This window comes from Schistocerca cancellata, chromosome 3, assembly GCF_023864275.1.
Source record: "Schistocerca cancellata isolate TAMUIC-IGC-003103 chromosome 3, iqSchCanc2.1, whole genome shotgun sequence".
Taxonomy (NCBI): domain Eukaryota; kingdom Metazoa; phylum Arthropoda; class Insecta; order Orthoptera; family Acrididae; genus Schistocerca; species Schistocerca cancellata.
The window spans coordinates 952,881,726-952,897,763 of record NC_064628.1 but is presented as its reverse complement, the minus strand read 5'-3'; the positions used below and the strand labels follow the sequence as shown (position 1 = coordinate 952,897,763).

Sequence of the window (16,038 nt, the reverse complement as noted above, 5' to 3'; positions counted from 1 at the left end):
ACGTTTTGATATCCGCATACGTTAAATTCTAGGTATTTATTTAATTAACACTCGTCGATTTTAGCCTATGTCGATCTCCACACAACTGTAATTTTTGGGCAACTTGCTGTTCGCTGTCTGCCACATCTCTGTGTTGGCAATATGGATGACTTCTCCGAATTAAATGATTTATTACTGTTATGTGTGCCACTGAGCATTTCTGTGACCTTATAGATTCGTCCGTACTGTCCAGTTTCATTCATTGTGTTTAATCTGAATGTTTCCGGCTATTGTCTTTATCATCTTTCATTAGCAGTTCTCGAAAACACCCACTGTAGTTTACAAGGCTCGAGATAAAGTTACTGCCACCCGTCTACAGCCTGTGTTTCTGCCCTGATACCTCACGTAGTCCTTCGTAAATCCTACCGACTTTCAGTCGGTTTCAGAGTCTTTGTTAGATTTTTCACGACGAGGGCTAAACATTTTGTCTCACAACCTGGTAAACGTAGACTGCCTTCTGTGATCCCTGGCTACACGAAACAACATACCGTTTCAAATGAACCAGCCAATGTATTTTTTTGATTTGTGGTACCTACTTTCTGTGAATTACATGTGCAACGTACCGCATTTCGAACAGGACCAGTACGTTGACGTGTTCACTCCTTCGGATGATATTCAGTTTCCTTGTATTATTCGCTGTCAGAGCTCCTCTTACCCTTCATGCGCTTTCTTTTGGATTTGTTGTCATTTGGGTCATGTACGTTTTCCCTTAGTTTCACATGAAACTCTTCCATTTCGACACGTTTTGCAAAAGGATGTGTGCTTCTATTGAACCACAAGAGCTGTGTTTTATCAGCTGAGCCAGAAGACCTGCGTTCTATCATTGTTCATATTTGGTTCCACCACTACTCGATACTTCCCCTCAAACCTGTTTTATATCGGAGTTTTTCACTGTCTCTTGGGATTCTGAAAGTATTATGGTAACAGGCACGGACGATGAAATGTCTTGCACCAGCGTATAGGCCTGCCGACTATAAGGATTAATGGCTCTATAGAAATAAAGAACACTGTCACATGGCAACACTGTTTAATGAAACGTCGGGTTGGGAATGGTTCTTGTAAGATGTCCAGTTATTTGCACTTTGGACACCATTTGAAAGCAGTTGTGACGTCATGCTTTATAATAATAAAAAATTAAGATACGCTCATAGGATACGCCATAGAAAAAATAAGTGAAATACAATACAGACAATAATAAAGAGAGAACAACAAGACCCAAAGCCCAAGAACAACGTGCTTGGATTAAAAATGGATGCAGTCTTTGTGCCTACTGTACGTACATTGAGGAAGCAATAACAGAAATAAAAGAAATGCTCAAGACTGGGAATGAAACTCGAGGTGAAAGGATACCAATGATGACATTGTTTTTCCCAGTGAAAGTAAAGAAAGGTAGCAGGATTTCTTGAACAGAATGAACAGCCTAATGAGTACAGAATATGGATGGAGAGTAAATCGCAGAAAGACGAAAGTTATCAGAAGTAGCAAAAATAAGAACAACGAGAGACTTAACATTAGGATTGGTGATAGTGAAGTAAATGAAGGTAAGGAATTATGCTACCATGGGGCACAATAATCAGTGACCGATGAAGCAAGGAGAACATAACAAACAGACAGGGATAGGCAAAGAGGGCATTCCTGGCAAGAGCAGTCCACTGGTATCAAACCCAGGCCTTAATTTGAGTAAGATATTACACAGAATGTGTTTTTGGAGCACAGTATTGTATGGTAGTGAATCGTGCGTAGCTGGAAAATTGGAAGGGAGCAGCATTTGAGAAGTGGTGCCACAGAAGAACGTTGAAAATTAGATTGACCGATGAGATAAGGAATGAAGAGGTCCTTCACGATTATGGAACACTGACAAAAAGGAGGGGCAGGATTGGTGGACATGTTTTAAGACGTCAGGAAATAACCTACGCGCTACTTGAAGGAGCCGCAGAGGATAAACGTCAAAGATTGGACTATATCCAATAAATATCTGAGAACGCAGGGAGATAGTGCTACTCTGGGAAGAAAACGTTAGTGGGCGGCATCAAACCAGTCAGAAGACTACTAGAGGCGTTCAGTATGTAATGCAACACAATTTTTTTCTGAAACCAGGGCCGTTTTATTCGGGATTCCAACACACCACATTATTTCCCTCTTTCATTCGCTACAGAGCTCTATTTTTCAGCATAATTTCCGTTCAGTCCGAAGACCCCCCGCAACCGTTCTGGGAGGGCCTGCACGCCTGCGTAATATTTCTCCACTGACCGACATCGGAGCCACCGTCCTGCTGCACCAGTAACCCTCCCATCGTCCTCGTACTGCTTCCACGGAGTGCCTCCTTCCTCGGACCAAACTCGTCGCTCTTTATTTTACGGCCTTCTGTTTCGGCAGCGAGGTACCTGGTGGGCACGCGACTTTGAATACCCTAACTGGTAGACGAGTGTATCAGCATTACCGACAGCATTACCAAGTTGTGCAGCGAGGTTTTTGACTGTGATCCGGCGATCGCCTCCAATGAGAGTGTGCGCACGTTCTAGCACTGCGGGAATGACAGCCTCGGACAGACACCTCCCCACCTCCCCTAGGACTCACTACGCTTCTGATCGCTGCCAGGTCTTCGTAGACATTCTACAGGCACCTGTGAATATCTGCTATGCTCTGCTTTTCTGCCAAAAGAAACTCAGTGACAGCTTTCTGCTATAGAGGCTCAAGCATGAATATTCCTCCGTGTCCCACAACGTATTTTCAACAGAAACTGGCCGGGAAAAAAATATGTTGCATTACTTACTGAACATCTTTCTTATACATATTGTTGTTTGTGAAAATAAGAAATTCTGAAGAACTCTACTTACAAGGAGACGGCACGAGCGTGGGGTCGGGGATTTGTCCGAAATTTTGTGTGGTGAAAGAGGACCCCTGACACCTCACGTGGTTGAAATATTAGGACGCACAACCAGGAAAATCCTGGGAAAAATCGATCCAAAGTTTCTTAGGTGCCTTATGAGTATAAAATGTTAGTCCACTGCCGAGCCGCCGTCTGGCCTACATGTTTAGGGCTCGGACCCTTACGCCAGAGGTCTCGGGTTCTATTCCTCGCCCGCATCTCGTGGTCGTGCGGTAGCGTTCTCGCTTCCCACGCCCGGGTTCCCGGGTTCGATTCCCGGCGGGGTCAGGGATTTTCTCTGCCTCCTGATGGCTGGGTGGTGTGTGCTGTCCTTAGGTTAGTTAGGTTTGAGTAGTTCTAAGTTCTAGGGGACTTATGACCACAGCAGTTGAGTCCCATAGTGCTCAGAGCCATTTGAACCATTTTTTTCTATTCCTCCTCTGGCAATTTTTTTTTCTTCTATTTCATTTTCTTTTGTTATTCCGCTAATTATTCAGAAAGTTTCCCAAACCTCAAACCTACATTATCTTTAACAAATTAGTTACATTATTGAATAAAAATTATTTTCTTTTTGTCCAACAACACAATTCGTGGCGGTGGGTTTTCCTTTTTTCGTTGTAAAGTATATAAGGAGAATCATTGGGTTTTTAATCAGAATAACAAATTCGATTGGAAAACATTCACTTTTTATACATATAATAATTATAAACAAGAACCGCAGTAGTAATTACCGTAAAAACAAACAAAGCAATAATTTTTGGGACAACTTGCGCAACATATAAGAGCAGATTTTTTTACAATCACAAGGCGTTTGCAATAAATCTGTACAAAAATATGCCACATTAACATTTACGAAAATGTTTTGACTTTCTGATAATTTTGAGGCAAACCAGGCATATTGAATCAGGTCTCGGAAAATTGGTGACGATAACTGATGGTGAATTATACAATGAATTTTTATACAGTCTTCCCGGGAATTAATTTCACGATTCTCCTGTAACAATGCGCTGCAATTTTGCAAGCAACAGAAGGAAAAGTAAGTGCCGGAGGAGGAATCGAACCCGAGATCTCTGGCGTAAGGGTCCGATCGCTAACCATATAGGCCAGACGGCGGCTCGGCAATGGACTAACATTTTATACTCATATGACACCTAAGAAACTTTGGATCGATTTTTCTCGGGATTTCCCGAGTAGTGCGTCCTAATATTTTAACCACGTGAGGTGTTAGGGGTCCTCAGTCACCACACAAAATTTCGGACAAATCCCCGACCCCACGGTCGTGCCGTCTCCCTGTTAGATACTAATGGCTGACTTAATCGAAGGCTTTCTCGAAATCGATATTCAGTACCACCAATGTCTGTGCGTGTTGCAGCCATCAGAAGAAGACCGTGTCTTTTTAGGAACAGATTCCATCTATGATGATTTTGATGAGTATATTAGACATCTATTTTGAAATGAAGATGTCTGAGGGGTAAGTCTGAATCTTGCTTCTACGACACGCTATACGGTTTTTGAGTCTACGCATAACAACGTTATTAGCCTATAACCCGTTATTCTCTTTCTTGCCTTGTGAACGAGTATTACAAATCTTTTTCAGAGTGTAAGTGTCCCCAACTCTGTTTCTCGCTCACTCTTTCCGTCTCGTTCTTGATGACTAATCAGAAAGTTTAATAAAATTCGTGGGGAATACCATCTACTCCTGGGCTTCTATGTTCTGTCGTGATCTTTATTGTATTCTATTTGTTTTTCGAACACAGGTTCTGACAAAGTGGAAATACGTGCAATCTTGTATCACCTGTGCCGTTTTTTTGTAACATCAGATGGTCGAGCTTCAACAGCCATTGCAAATGATCTATTTATTGTCCCTGCCCCTCCTGGATAACACATATGTTCTCAGCTCCAGACAGCTGTGTATCTGTGTCGTTATTAAAAATAATCATAATTGGGTTATTTTCCATCAGTGTACTATTTCTTCTTCATTTTTTACGAATAATTCCAAAAGTACAAATCTGGTAGGTTACTATGATTCGACATGACTCCTAACAGCTATATAAAAAAAAATCTCACGCACACGTATCTTTGTCGCTGGTGATAGGCTTACAACTCCAGTTGCCCGAACTATTAAAGCACCTCCACGAGTGCAATTACCGTCTTGTAACCTGTTGTATGTTTTGCATAACGCACCACGAACGATACACAGAAGAAAACTTAGAAATCGGAATCATATCACGAAATTGCACATGCATGTGATAAATAATTTGAGTTTTAGATCCTCTCGAATGAGTAGTTTTATGTATAATTTTGGTGGATTTTTGTCAGTAGAATAGCACAGTGCGATCGCACACATATTGTTTTGTCTTTCTAGTATCAGAGTAGCAGGATCTCCGACATATGGTTGGAGGTGACGTCACCAGCCAACCAGTCACGTCATTCGATTTTATCAGCAGTGTGGGTATGTGTTCTAATTTCAGGAGTCATAACCTGAAGCGACGTCATGACCACGTGACCAACTTATAAGCATAAATTCAGTTTTACAATTTCCTGCGATTTCTCATATAAAACGTAATAAAACACTAGCTACAGTAGCAACTGCAAAATTATTCTTACATTTGCAATGCAACATATTATAAACATAAAGGTATGAGCATGTGTGTTGTAGCGGAAACGAATACTTTCTCTGTTCTACACGTTCAGTTGCAGCCTCTAATCGTTACTGGAGCAGAAGATGCCTCCGACATGCTGCTCTCTCATCACAAACGCGTGCTAACGGATGATACGGAAACGCACACAATACTCACACTGCAGTGTGGGACACGTCTGCACTTGTCCTTCTGTGTTGCTGTACAGAACAGACCGATACCTTACCATTAACTGATCCCAGCCACAGCAGTGCACATAGCTGTCCTCGACTATTTATCGGAAGGTGCTTGTTTCGATGCCACGTCAGGGAGTTATAATTCTATCTATCTGTGTCACTTCTATCAATTCTTAGCAATAGAGGGGTATGGTTATTTGTTAGTGTGTTTGCGGAAGGTACAAACAAGATTGTATTTATTGTTGAATAATACGTTTCATACGTTGTTTAAAGCTAGATATCAGAGTATTTTGTTATAATCATGTGCTGTGGTAATTTTTAAACATGTAAAGTCATATATTTATATATATCTGACAATGGAAACGTGAGTTATAGGAGAAAATCGGTTAAATTATAGCAAATTACAATGAGAGGTGGGATGGCTTACAGAAAATGTCAAGACGACATTAATTTATAGCAATATAATCACATACCGTAAAGTCAGTGTGTCTTATATCGTAAATTTTGTTAATATTTATCGCTGTTTTTTTGCAGTATATGCCATGGCCTACTGTAATTCATTTGTAGGAATTCAGTCACACTCTGTAATGAGAATGTGTCTCACATCGCAAATAACTTTTATATTTGCCACCGTCTTTTAGGTAGGAAACTAGTGATCCTTCTGCTACAGTATACAGACCTTGAACTACGAAACTCACGCAACTGCTCTAGTTAGTACCGCGGAATTGGAGGGGAATTGGAGGGCGAGGGGGGGGCGAAAACTCGCCAATTTAAATGTTTTGCTATCGATGTAGAGACAAAAGAAAAATGGAGAGAGGAGAGGTTTTCCGGCTACTTGTTGCCCAAGATCAGAGCAGGGAGTGTGACCTGTGTCTGGTACCAGAACCAACTGCAATTTACTGAGAGACGTGACAGAGTATTAGGTTGCATCCTGAACCTCACACAATTGCCTAAGACCTCACACAATTGCCCAAGACGTGGGTTTCCATGGTGGATGGGGGCAGAGGGTTCCCTGTGTTGACCTGAAGATACAAAGTTCAGTTGCATTAGATGTGTGGGTAGGGTTCCCTGAAGTCTTAACTTGACACTGAGGTATGATCTTAATCTGTGCCCGAACCTACAGTGGTACCCTACTAACCAGCAACTACCAAACAGAAACGGATTCTATGTATTTACTCCTTTCCTTTGGATAAAATTTCAGTAGTTCAGAAATTCAATTTCCTCAAGTACGTTGGGCAAAAACCGCTTTTCGAGATTATTAACAGCATCAGAGTTGTATGTGACAATTTCTGAGATTGACTGGCGACTGAAGAAGACATTCGAGATTGGGAATCATTAGGGAAGAAGCCTAGGTCGACGCTGTTGAGGCTAAATCTAAGATTTTACTTCCTGGTTTCCAGGATGACTGTGAAGCTCTGGTGGAAAGATTTCCACGAGGCACTGATGATGTGGACGTGGGCATGGGCATACAGAGCTGCCTTATGCCTTGATATGCTAAAAGGTTGTAGGTCTGTCTGTTGCAGGGCTCAACCGGCTGGTCAACATCGAGAAGCAGTGCTGTCCCACGCCTTCATATTTTTGTGGGTTGCAGGTAGTGGCAGACTTGTCTGTCACAAGACTGAAGCAGCTGCTGTGATACTCCACAGGCACGGATAAACAGCGCTGCCCAATGGCTTGATATGTTTGTGGATTGTAGCTGGTAATGGATGTGTCTGCCACAGGGCTGAACCAGTTGCTGTGGTACTACGCGGACATGGAGAAGCAGCGCTGCCCCAATGGAACAGCCTCATCCCCTCCCCCAGGCTCCATGGACCCCAAGGATCCCGACGCCTGCGTGGTTTGGCGCCGGTTCGCCAAGTGAGTAACTCATATCTCCCCTATATGTGTGTGTGTGTGTGTGTGTTCTTCCCATCTGTTCTGCTCAACATAACGATATGGATAACACCAGCGCTTCTGGCCTAAACAATGGCAAGTTTATCACCTGTAACTGGTGGTAAGTTCCTATGGGACCAAACTACAGAGGTCATCGGTCCCCACCTGTAATCGGGTCCGTTGTAATTGTACGAGTAGGTGATGGCAATCGGGAGTCGTGCTGCATCGAGACTCTTTGCTCCCAAAGGCGCGACGCCATTAGTGAGCAGTTCCTGCCTTACAGATGTGGCGCAGCTCTTGCGGGTACTTCACCAGTGGCAATGCAGCTACCTCCGTTATGGTTCCAGCAGCAGCCTGCACGTAGGATGGCACCTGTTGTTAGATTCCGACAGATCGTGCAGTGTGGCGCAGGTTGTTGCAGTGAGCATTACACTTGTGTCCGTACGCCAAGAGCAGAAGCGAAGGCGTTCTTGGCACACACTTTGCCAGTCCTCCTTTCTTGAAGGCACCCAGACAGTTCATCAGACCACTGACGACATATGTGGTTTTCTTCACACTCCTATGCACTCCAACACGGTCGCCTGTTGCTTCTGAACGCCCACCTACCCTGACATTGAACAGTCCCACCAGCTAGCCACATGTAGACCGACAACGACGCCCGTTTTAGTGTGTTCGGGCCACTGTTATTATTGGCTGAGGCGCGCACACCGTCACACTTGTGGTCCTACACAGTGCTCACTGGCCATCAGGCGTCGTGCACACCCATTATCTGTATCACTAAACGTCCAAAACGGTCACCTGGTCCCTATTAGGTTGCCAACCTAACAGCTTCCAGGAGCAACAACTATTTTGATTTTCAGTATTTCACATAATAATTGACCAAATTTTAAAATTTAAAATGCTGTCTTAATCTACTTATTAAGAGGCATAATCTTATGTTAAAGATTTAACACAATAAGTCTAGAATTAAAGTTAGCAGCTGTGTATGTATGTTGGGCGGCGTAGCTAACAGCGCGCAATTTATGCAGATTGTATTCATCCAGTATACGAGAATGAGAGTATTCAGAGCCTTCGAAAAAACTTAACACATAATCTGAAACTTTTCAAAACTTTTTCTCGCTGATGCCTCCTTCAAATAAATGAAAGGAAAAAATCTATCGCTTACCATATTTTCGTTGTTTGTAGGTAAAACTCCAGGATCAGGCATGATGTCTTAATTTGTTATTTCTTTACTACTGGGACAATTCGTAGCACATTAGGCAGTATCCACGCAAACCACTGAGTGGGCTGCGAAATTATATAATCGCACAGCTTATAGTTCAGGAGATATGACAAAGTAAACATTGAGCTGCATCAAAACGACTAAAAAGTTTCATACATGCGAGTTGAAGTCTTTAAACAATGGGATGGTTAGTGGTATAACCCTCACAGCACTGGTAACGCCGTCATGTGGTGATAACGCTACGAAGTATGTCCCAGTCCCGGTAGAACGGCTTGTGTGAAATTCCAAACTGCAATGCTATCTCGTGGCGAGCTGTGGCGTTACGATCGTTAGAGTTTCAAAATGAAGGCGTTGACATTGCTGCAGCAGGCATCGTGGTCGCGAAGGCAACAGTATGAGTCACACTCGTTGGAAAATGGTGCAGTGAGGCCAGATCAAGTTGTTTGAGGCCTCCAGCGTTTGTGGGCAGGAGTTCGTCTAATTCGACCCGAATACCGAGAGGAGACATGCTCACGGTTGCTCCACCCAGCACGCAAAGCGAAGTTTGTGCACTAGTTTTTGGCCAGCTAATGGATCACAGCCCTGGATCACCCACAGTATTCGCCGAATTTAGCACCAGCTGACTTCCGGTTGTTCCCCAAATTGAAGTTGGCAATGGAAGGACACCATTATGACACAATTAATGACGTCCAAGAAAACTACACTGAAATACTAAATGCAGTTCCAAAAAAGGACTACAGTGATTGTTTCAAAACTTCTAAAACGATTTGACGTGTGTATTAATACAGGGAGAGACTGTTTTGAATACGGTGGTTTTGTGAATAGAACCTGTGACTTTTACGTTTCATGTCCACGGGAATGGGACACAATCCCTGTTGTACTTTGCTGTCAATTCCACACGTCACTGCCGGCCGCGGTGGTCTAGCGGTTCTGGCGCTGCAGTCCGGAACCGCGGGACTGCTACGGTCGCAGGTTCGAATCCTGCCTCGGGCATGCATGTGTGTGATGTCCTTAGGTTAGTTAGGTTTAAGTAGTTCTAAGTTCTAGGGGACTTCTGACCTAAGATGTTGAGTCCCATAGTGCTCAGAGCCATTTGAACCATTTTTGAAGCACACGTCACTCACCACTGTGACTTTAACCATTTACAGCAGATGAAGTATCTACGTATACAAAATTGGCTGTAAAACCTGTTCGTAAGCCTGGCTGTGGTGTGCCCGCAGCCTGTTCGAGACGACGCAAACGCTCTTCTGGGCCGTGTTCGGCCTGGTTGACCTCGACAACTTCGAGCTGGCCGGCATCAAGAGCTTCACGCGCTTCTGGGGGATGCTCATGTTCGGCACGTACTCCGTCATCAACATCGTGGTGCTGCTCAACCTGCTCATCGCCATGATGAACCACTCCTACCAGCTCATTTCCGTAAGTTCTGTAAGTCCCGCACTATGTTTGAGCCTCACCTGTCTCTCTCTCTCTCTCTCTCCCTCCCCCTCTCTTCTCCAGTCTGCAGCTGCTTCTCACTGCAAGCCAGTGGAACGTGGCACGCACACGCCTGAACACAAAGTGCACGGCACAGCACACAGCTCTCGCTAGGTGTCTGCAGTGGATCTGGTCCGACACCGTAGGCTTGTGGGGCGGTGCTGGGCAGCGGTGGAGTGTGGGCGTGATGGCAGCTCTCACAGCGCTACCAGTTCACAGGGACAGTGGGTCGTCAGCCTTGTACTAAGTGCAGTTCAGTGATTTTCAGTCTGGGCAATACATACCGAAGGTCGCCTTTCCTTTGCGTCATCAGTGTCTCGGACATTGACAGTTGGTTACATCGTGGAACTGATTTGACGGAGAGCGATGTGTCAGGTCTGCAATACAGTTTCCTGACAGTTCCGCTCGTATAACATGTTTGCCTACTATGACAGCAACAGATGGTCTTCCTCATTTCGTGCACTCGATCAGAGGAATCGGACAAATTAGTGTTAGTTTCACCAGGCTGTGATGAAGAACTGTACAGACATACCGTGAACCTTCGAAAAAAGGCAAAAGCAACAAGTGTTCCGTCTCTCATTTGGTTATCTGCAAGAATGATTTTATTTCTTAAGCAGATCGTAGTGTCTCAATACCCACTAAATTGGGAAAATTTTTTGTTCAGGTGTGGTGCTGTTTACTTTTTCCTTCTTTTGTCATTGTACACTACTATTTAGTTGTGTTTTATTCTTGCTTTCTGTACATTAAATGCATTGTGCATAAATGGCCAGTTATGGCACTTTAATTAAGTAGCTATGACAATTAAAAACTGTCATATGGAGCTATGTAATACTACAGAAGTAAATATAACCAGGGAAGTTGGCAGTAACAATTAGTAACAAGAGATAAACGAAAGACATTAATAGCATTATATAATGATAATAATGAAAATAACATCAGTATAGATACATGTGATTGACATGAACTTGTAGCACAGGTTAGGAACATGACTGTACACAAATAACGATAATAACATAAGAGTGCATGTTTCCTCATGTGGTGCACTCAGGGGCTAAATATTGTTGCAAAAATACAATCAGAATCTGGATACTATCATTGGGAGTCTCCATCCATGCAGTTACTGTATGAGTCCTGGTAGCTGCTGCAGGTCTGTAATGAAGAAGTTACTAAACAGCCAAATCCTGAACACGTTACATGCAGCCGGCCGCGGTGGTCTCGCGGTTCTAGGCGCTCAGTCCGGAACTGTGCGACTGCTACGGACGCAGGTTCGAATCCTGCCTCGGGCATGCATGTGTGTGATGTCCTTAGGTTAGGTAGGTTTAAGTAGTTCTAAGTTCTAGGGGACTGATGAACACAGATGTTAAGTCCCATAGTGCTCAGAGCCATTTGAACCACGTCACATGCAGCCCAGGGGAGCACTTGTATCCATTATTTTCCATAGCAAGTTTACAAATTTTTCGGCTCATATGGTTCGTGACAACAAATTAATAGGGGCACACATTCTTCCATTAAAGAGTCAGTTAAATAATTTAAATAAGTAGATAATGGGTTTAATTAATGACTTATTTCGCTTGATAAATCTGTTTTGAGGGTGGATATCCGTCCGCTTACATAATGTCTTGAGATAGGTGAGCTTGCCCCTGAGATGCCATGGATGCAAATCCGCATGCATCTTGTGAAATACGCTGTTAGTTGTCTCCTGTGAGAGTTTTTACTTTGTGAACCCCTTTAATAACAAGACAGGTATGTAGGTAAATTAGTAGCATGGGAAAAAGCGCTGCAGTTGTAGCATGCAAAAAGCCAACGAATGTTGTGACACATAGTCTCTGGAGAGCTTCACTGTAGCACACAGGCTACATGATGAAGTAAGGTAATTCTATACTAAGGCTGGAGCAGAGTAGTAGACGCTGAATGGAGAAACAGTTGCCATATAACCATATTGCCATGAGGGAGGAAGCGCGTCATCGTGGATATGCGGAACTGAACTGGTGCTCCCTCGACAATATTAGCAATGCTGGACAGTGGGAGGGTGACGCTGAGAGCACTCTGTGATTGGAGGAAGTCGCTTCCGAGGTGCCAAGTCAAGTGTGAGCCAACAGTCAGAGGTCGCACAGAATAACTCGGTCCTCGTGCATTCCCACTCTAACTGCGGGGCGAGATACACCTTCACTATAGTGAGCGGCCACCTCAGTTTGTTGTCACATGCTGAGCTGCGTGCTTCGTCTACTGGAAACGCCTGTCTCAGTTGTTCGTGTGCTGATTTGCTTATTCAGTATCCTACCCACGGACAATTGACTTGGCAGATTATTGGTCTCAGTGACACAACAGTTAATGCTGCAGCTTAGAAGTACTGCAAGTGCGTAGGCTTCAGCTGTTGGACTGCAACTACGACTTGGAACGGAATTGCCACCATTACGGTTGTCCCTCCCCTAATACATCACAATGCAGGTAAGGGCTGACTCATTTATAGTCTGTCAGTAACCTGAAGAGCGAGCGCGCGAGTCCCCACTCTGCCTACCCTGCTACGTCACTGGGCGCTTCTACAGGCTGTTCCACAACGTAGTACATACAGTCCCTGCCGCGGCGCGCGCTTTAAATCTTGGCGACGCAGTGTACAGATATGTCCTGTCTGCATTTATTTTTAGACAAATGCGTTAAGAGTATAAGGAAAACAAAAGATGATAGCTTCTTCGGAACAAAACATTATAGAGTATATAATATTAACATAAGAACGGAAGTCAGGATTCTACTACAAACATAGAACCGAATGCCTATTCATTTGAATGTATGTTCCTCTATTCGTAAGACGAACCAGATATAGAGCAATCAGTCTGTAGAATTTAAGGCTTGTTCTTACTTTGTGTTTCTACTTAAAGGTAGAAGTTTTCTTTGAAGGGCTGCATTAAAACTTAACAATTCTTGCAACAGAAATAGTGTTTAAAAATTAATCAGAAATTTATAATTACGTGTGTTGTATTAGTTCGATTCGCACTCCTTTTTTGTCATTGTCTTCGTAAACATGTCTGAAAAGTATTTCCAGGTAAATCCCATTTCACGCAATGTCTTGTGTAAAACATCTTTCTGCAACGAAAATGTATTTTTTGTTTCACGCCAGTGAGTAATTTCCGTAATGTGGGCATTATTTTTTGGTTTATGTAAAAGTCCTCCATCGTTTGTCGAATGACCGATTTTGTGAAACTGTCTATAACGATGGGTTCCCTACCTAAATTACTAGTTTTTCTTCGCGGCGATTCCAGTAAACCATGCGCCTTGTTTTCGCGTTCCTTCCTTATGCGTCCTGTTTTGGCGAGGCTGAAGTTTGTATAAACTGCAGCACTTTGATTGGGACTGGTAATATTAGCCAACAGCTCTTTTTATGTAGCCTCCTTAACAGAAGCTGTAATTACGTTAGAGACGATCGAACGCTCGTTCTGCGCAAATATCTCCTTCGTATTCTGCACATTTTCTTGCAATGCAGGGCGAGTATCCATCACTTCCGGATACTGAAGTATATCAGTGAGTACTCAAAGTCAACCGACTGAGATTGGCAACTAAGATCCCACGAACAGAAACGACGTATATCACGGCACGCCGAACTACACTGCTAGATAGGTAACGGGCAACTGATTTTGGGTTGCCCTGTAGGCCAGTGGCAGGGTTCTTCCAGGAAAGGCCACTTCCCCCACTAAAAGCGCTGCTCGCTCTTCAGTTTACAGACAGACTATAGCACACACTATAATTTTAATTAGACTTAAATTTCCATTTCACGTCTGTAGTTCCACAATGGCGCTTTTCTGCCCTGCTTTGATATTAATGTACCTAATGTGAATAGTTGAATGCAAGGACAGCAAACATTATGAACAGCACCCAAGTCAGGCACATATCACTCCTGCCCCTGCTCCCTACCTCTCTGCCCTAGCCCTATTTCCCCAGCTGCAGCCTGTCACCCACCCCCTGCCCCCTGCTCCTCCCCTTCCCTCTCCCTCTACCCCACTGCCTACTCCGGCCCCACTGCCTCTACCTCAGGCCCCCGTCCTCTCCCCCCTCCCCTGCCTCTGCCCTGTGCCCTTGCCTCCTGCCCCCTGCTTCTTTCCCCTACCTCTGCCACCCTGCTGCTACACCTGCCCCCTTTCTACTACCCCTGCCCCTGTCCCCTGCTCACTCCCCCTGCATTGGCTACAGTGTCCCTGCACCCTGCTTCCGTCCTCCTGTGTCTACCCCCCTAACCCCCTCCCCACTAGCCCTGTTATGCTGCCTCTGTCCCTGCCCCCTACTCTTGCCCTGTGCTCATTCCCAGATACCACTGCTCCTGCCCCTACCTCCTTACCACCTTCTGCTGCTTCCCCACTGCCACTGCCCCTGGCCCTGCCTCTGCCCTGCATCACTGCCACTACCCGCTGCCCCTGCCCTGCCCTCTCGCCCTGTTCCCTTCCCCTTCCCCTTGCTCACTGTCCCCTAACCCTTGTCTCCCTGCTCTACCTGCTCATGTCAAACTGCCCACTGCTGTTTGATGTCGCTGCAACTTCATCCTGGTGCCAGCTCGGACATCTGCTGCACACTGCACGCCATTTTGTGTCGGGCAGTACCACAGTGCTAATGGCATCGCGCCGTTCCGAGCTGCCCGGCGTTGCTCTGTATTCTACTTTTGTCGATTCAGCTGCTTAACTGCTAATCCTACGAACTCGTCATAAAATCGACATTTGACGTGTTCCATCTAAATGACACCAGCCTGCCAATTTTGTAGGTCAGTGCTTCACAAACGAGAATACGTAATGCTCGGGGGTTTTACCTGGTCGTTACGACTGTACAATGAGGCTAGTAATGTGGCACGACGGCCACATGACAGTCATCGAAGCACACCGTGATGCGGTGTGACTTGGCGCCAGTGACTCACCATCGGTGTTCTCGTGGCCTCGTAAGTAACGAGTTGTGCAACGGCACGGTGTAGTACGGCTCCAGCGACACCGACGGTGACGGTGGCCTCCCGATAAGGAGGTGTGCCACAGCATTCCGTGGCGCCAGATAACTGGTAATGGTGGCATCTCTAGCAGTGAGGAGCACCGTCTTATGGCACAATGTGGTGCCAGTATATCACAATTGGCGACGGCAGCCCCTTAACGACGAGCTGCGCACATTGGTGTGGCACGGTGTAGCGCCAGTAGCCTACCACTGGTGACGGCCACCACCGTATTACTGAGGTGCAACGCAGGGCAACATTACATGGCGCCAGTGACTCGCCACTAGTGTGACTGCGGAGTCGCTGGGAATGAGGCATACTACTGATCCCCACACCTCAGATGGAGCACAGCTATGTTAATGAAGCAAAATTGGGCAATGGTCTGTAATAGAACTCCAGTCAAGTGTTAAATTATAGTCGTATATCATTCCAATTTCACTATGTGATTCATTATTGTCAACATATGAGATTGCAAGACAGTACACTATATAGTAGGGAATAAAATTATGCAGTACAATCATAAAATTTGTTTAGCACATTGTTAGAAAGACACTTTGAGTTAGATTTTATGATCCCACAGTGACAGTAAACATTTTCACTGGTCAGTTACATACTCTTATCATTATCTTTGTGTTGTTTATCTTCTGTATGAGCTTATCAAATGACTTCACTCGCATATTGAAATGATCGAAAATTTAGAGTCACAACATTCATACGTAAGCACTGCCGTGACATTAATTTGAAAAGAATGGATACTACAGAAGACGTGCCTCTTCAGCTCCCAAATTGTT

At 44.6% G+C, this 16,038-nt stretch overlaps 1 protein-coding gene across 1 annotated transcript in view; it reads left to right on the top strand.

The window, feature by feature from the left end:
• The window catches only part of LOC126176674 (transient receptor potential-gamma protein-like), a 361,376-nt gene that overhangs the window by 189,177 nt on the left and 156,161 nt on the right, over window positions 1–16,038 (top strand). Inside the window, 2 exon segments of the mRNA XM_049923834.1 lie at window positions 7,445–7,580; window positions 10,038–10,233. Coding sequence (XP_049779791.1) covers window positions 7,445–7,580; window positions 10,038–10,233 — 332 coding nt within the window.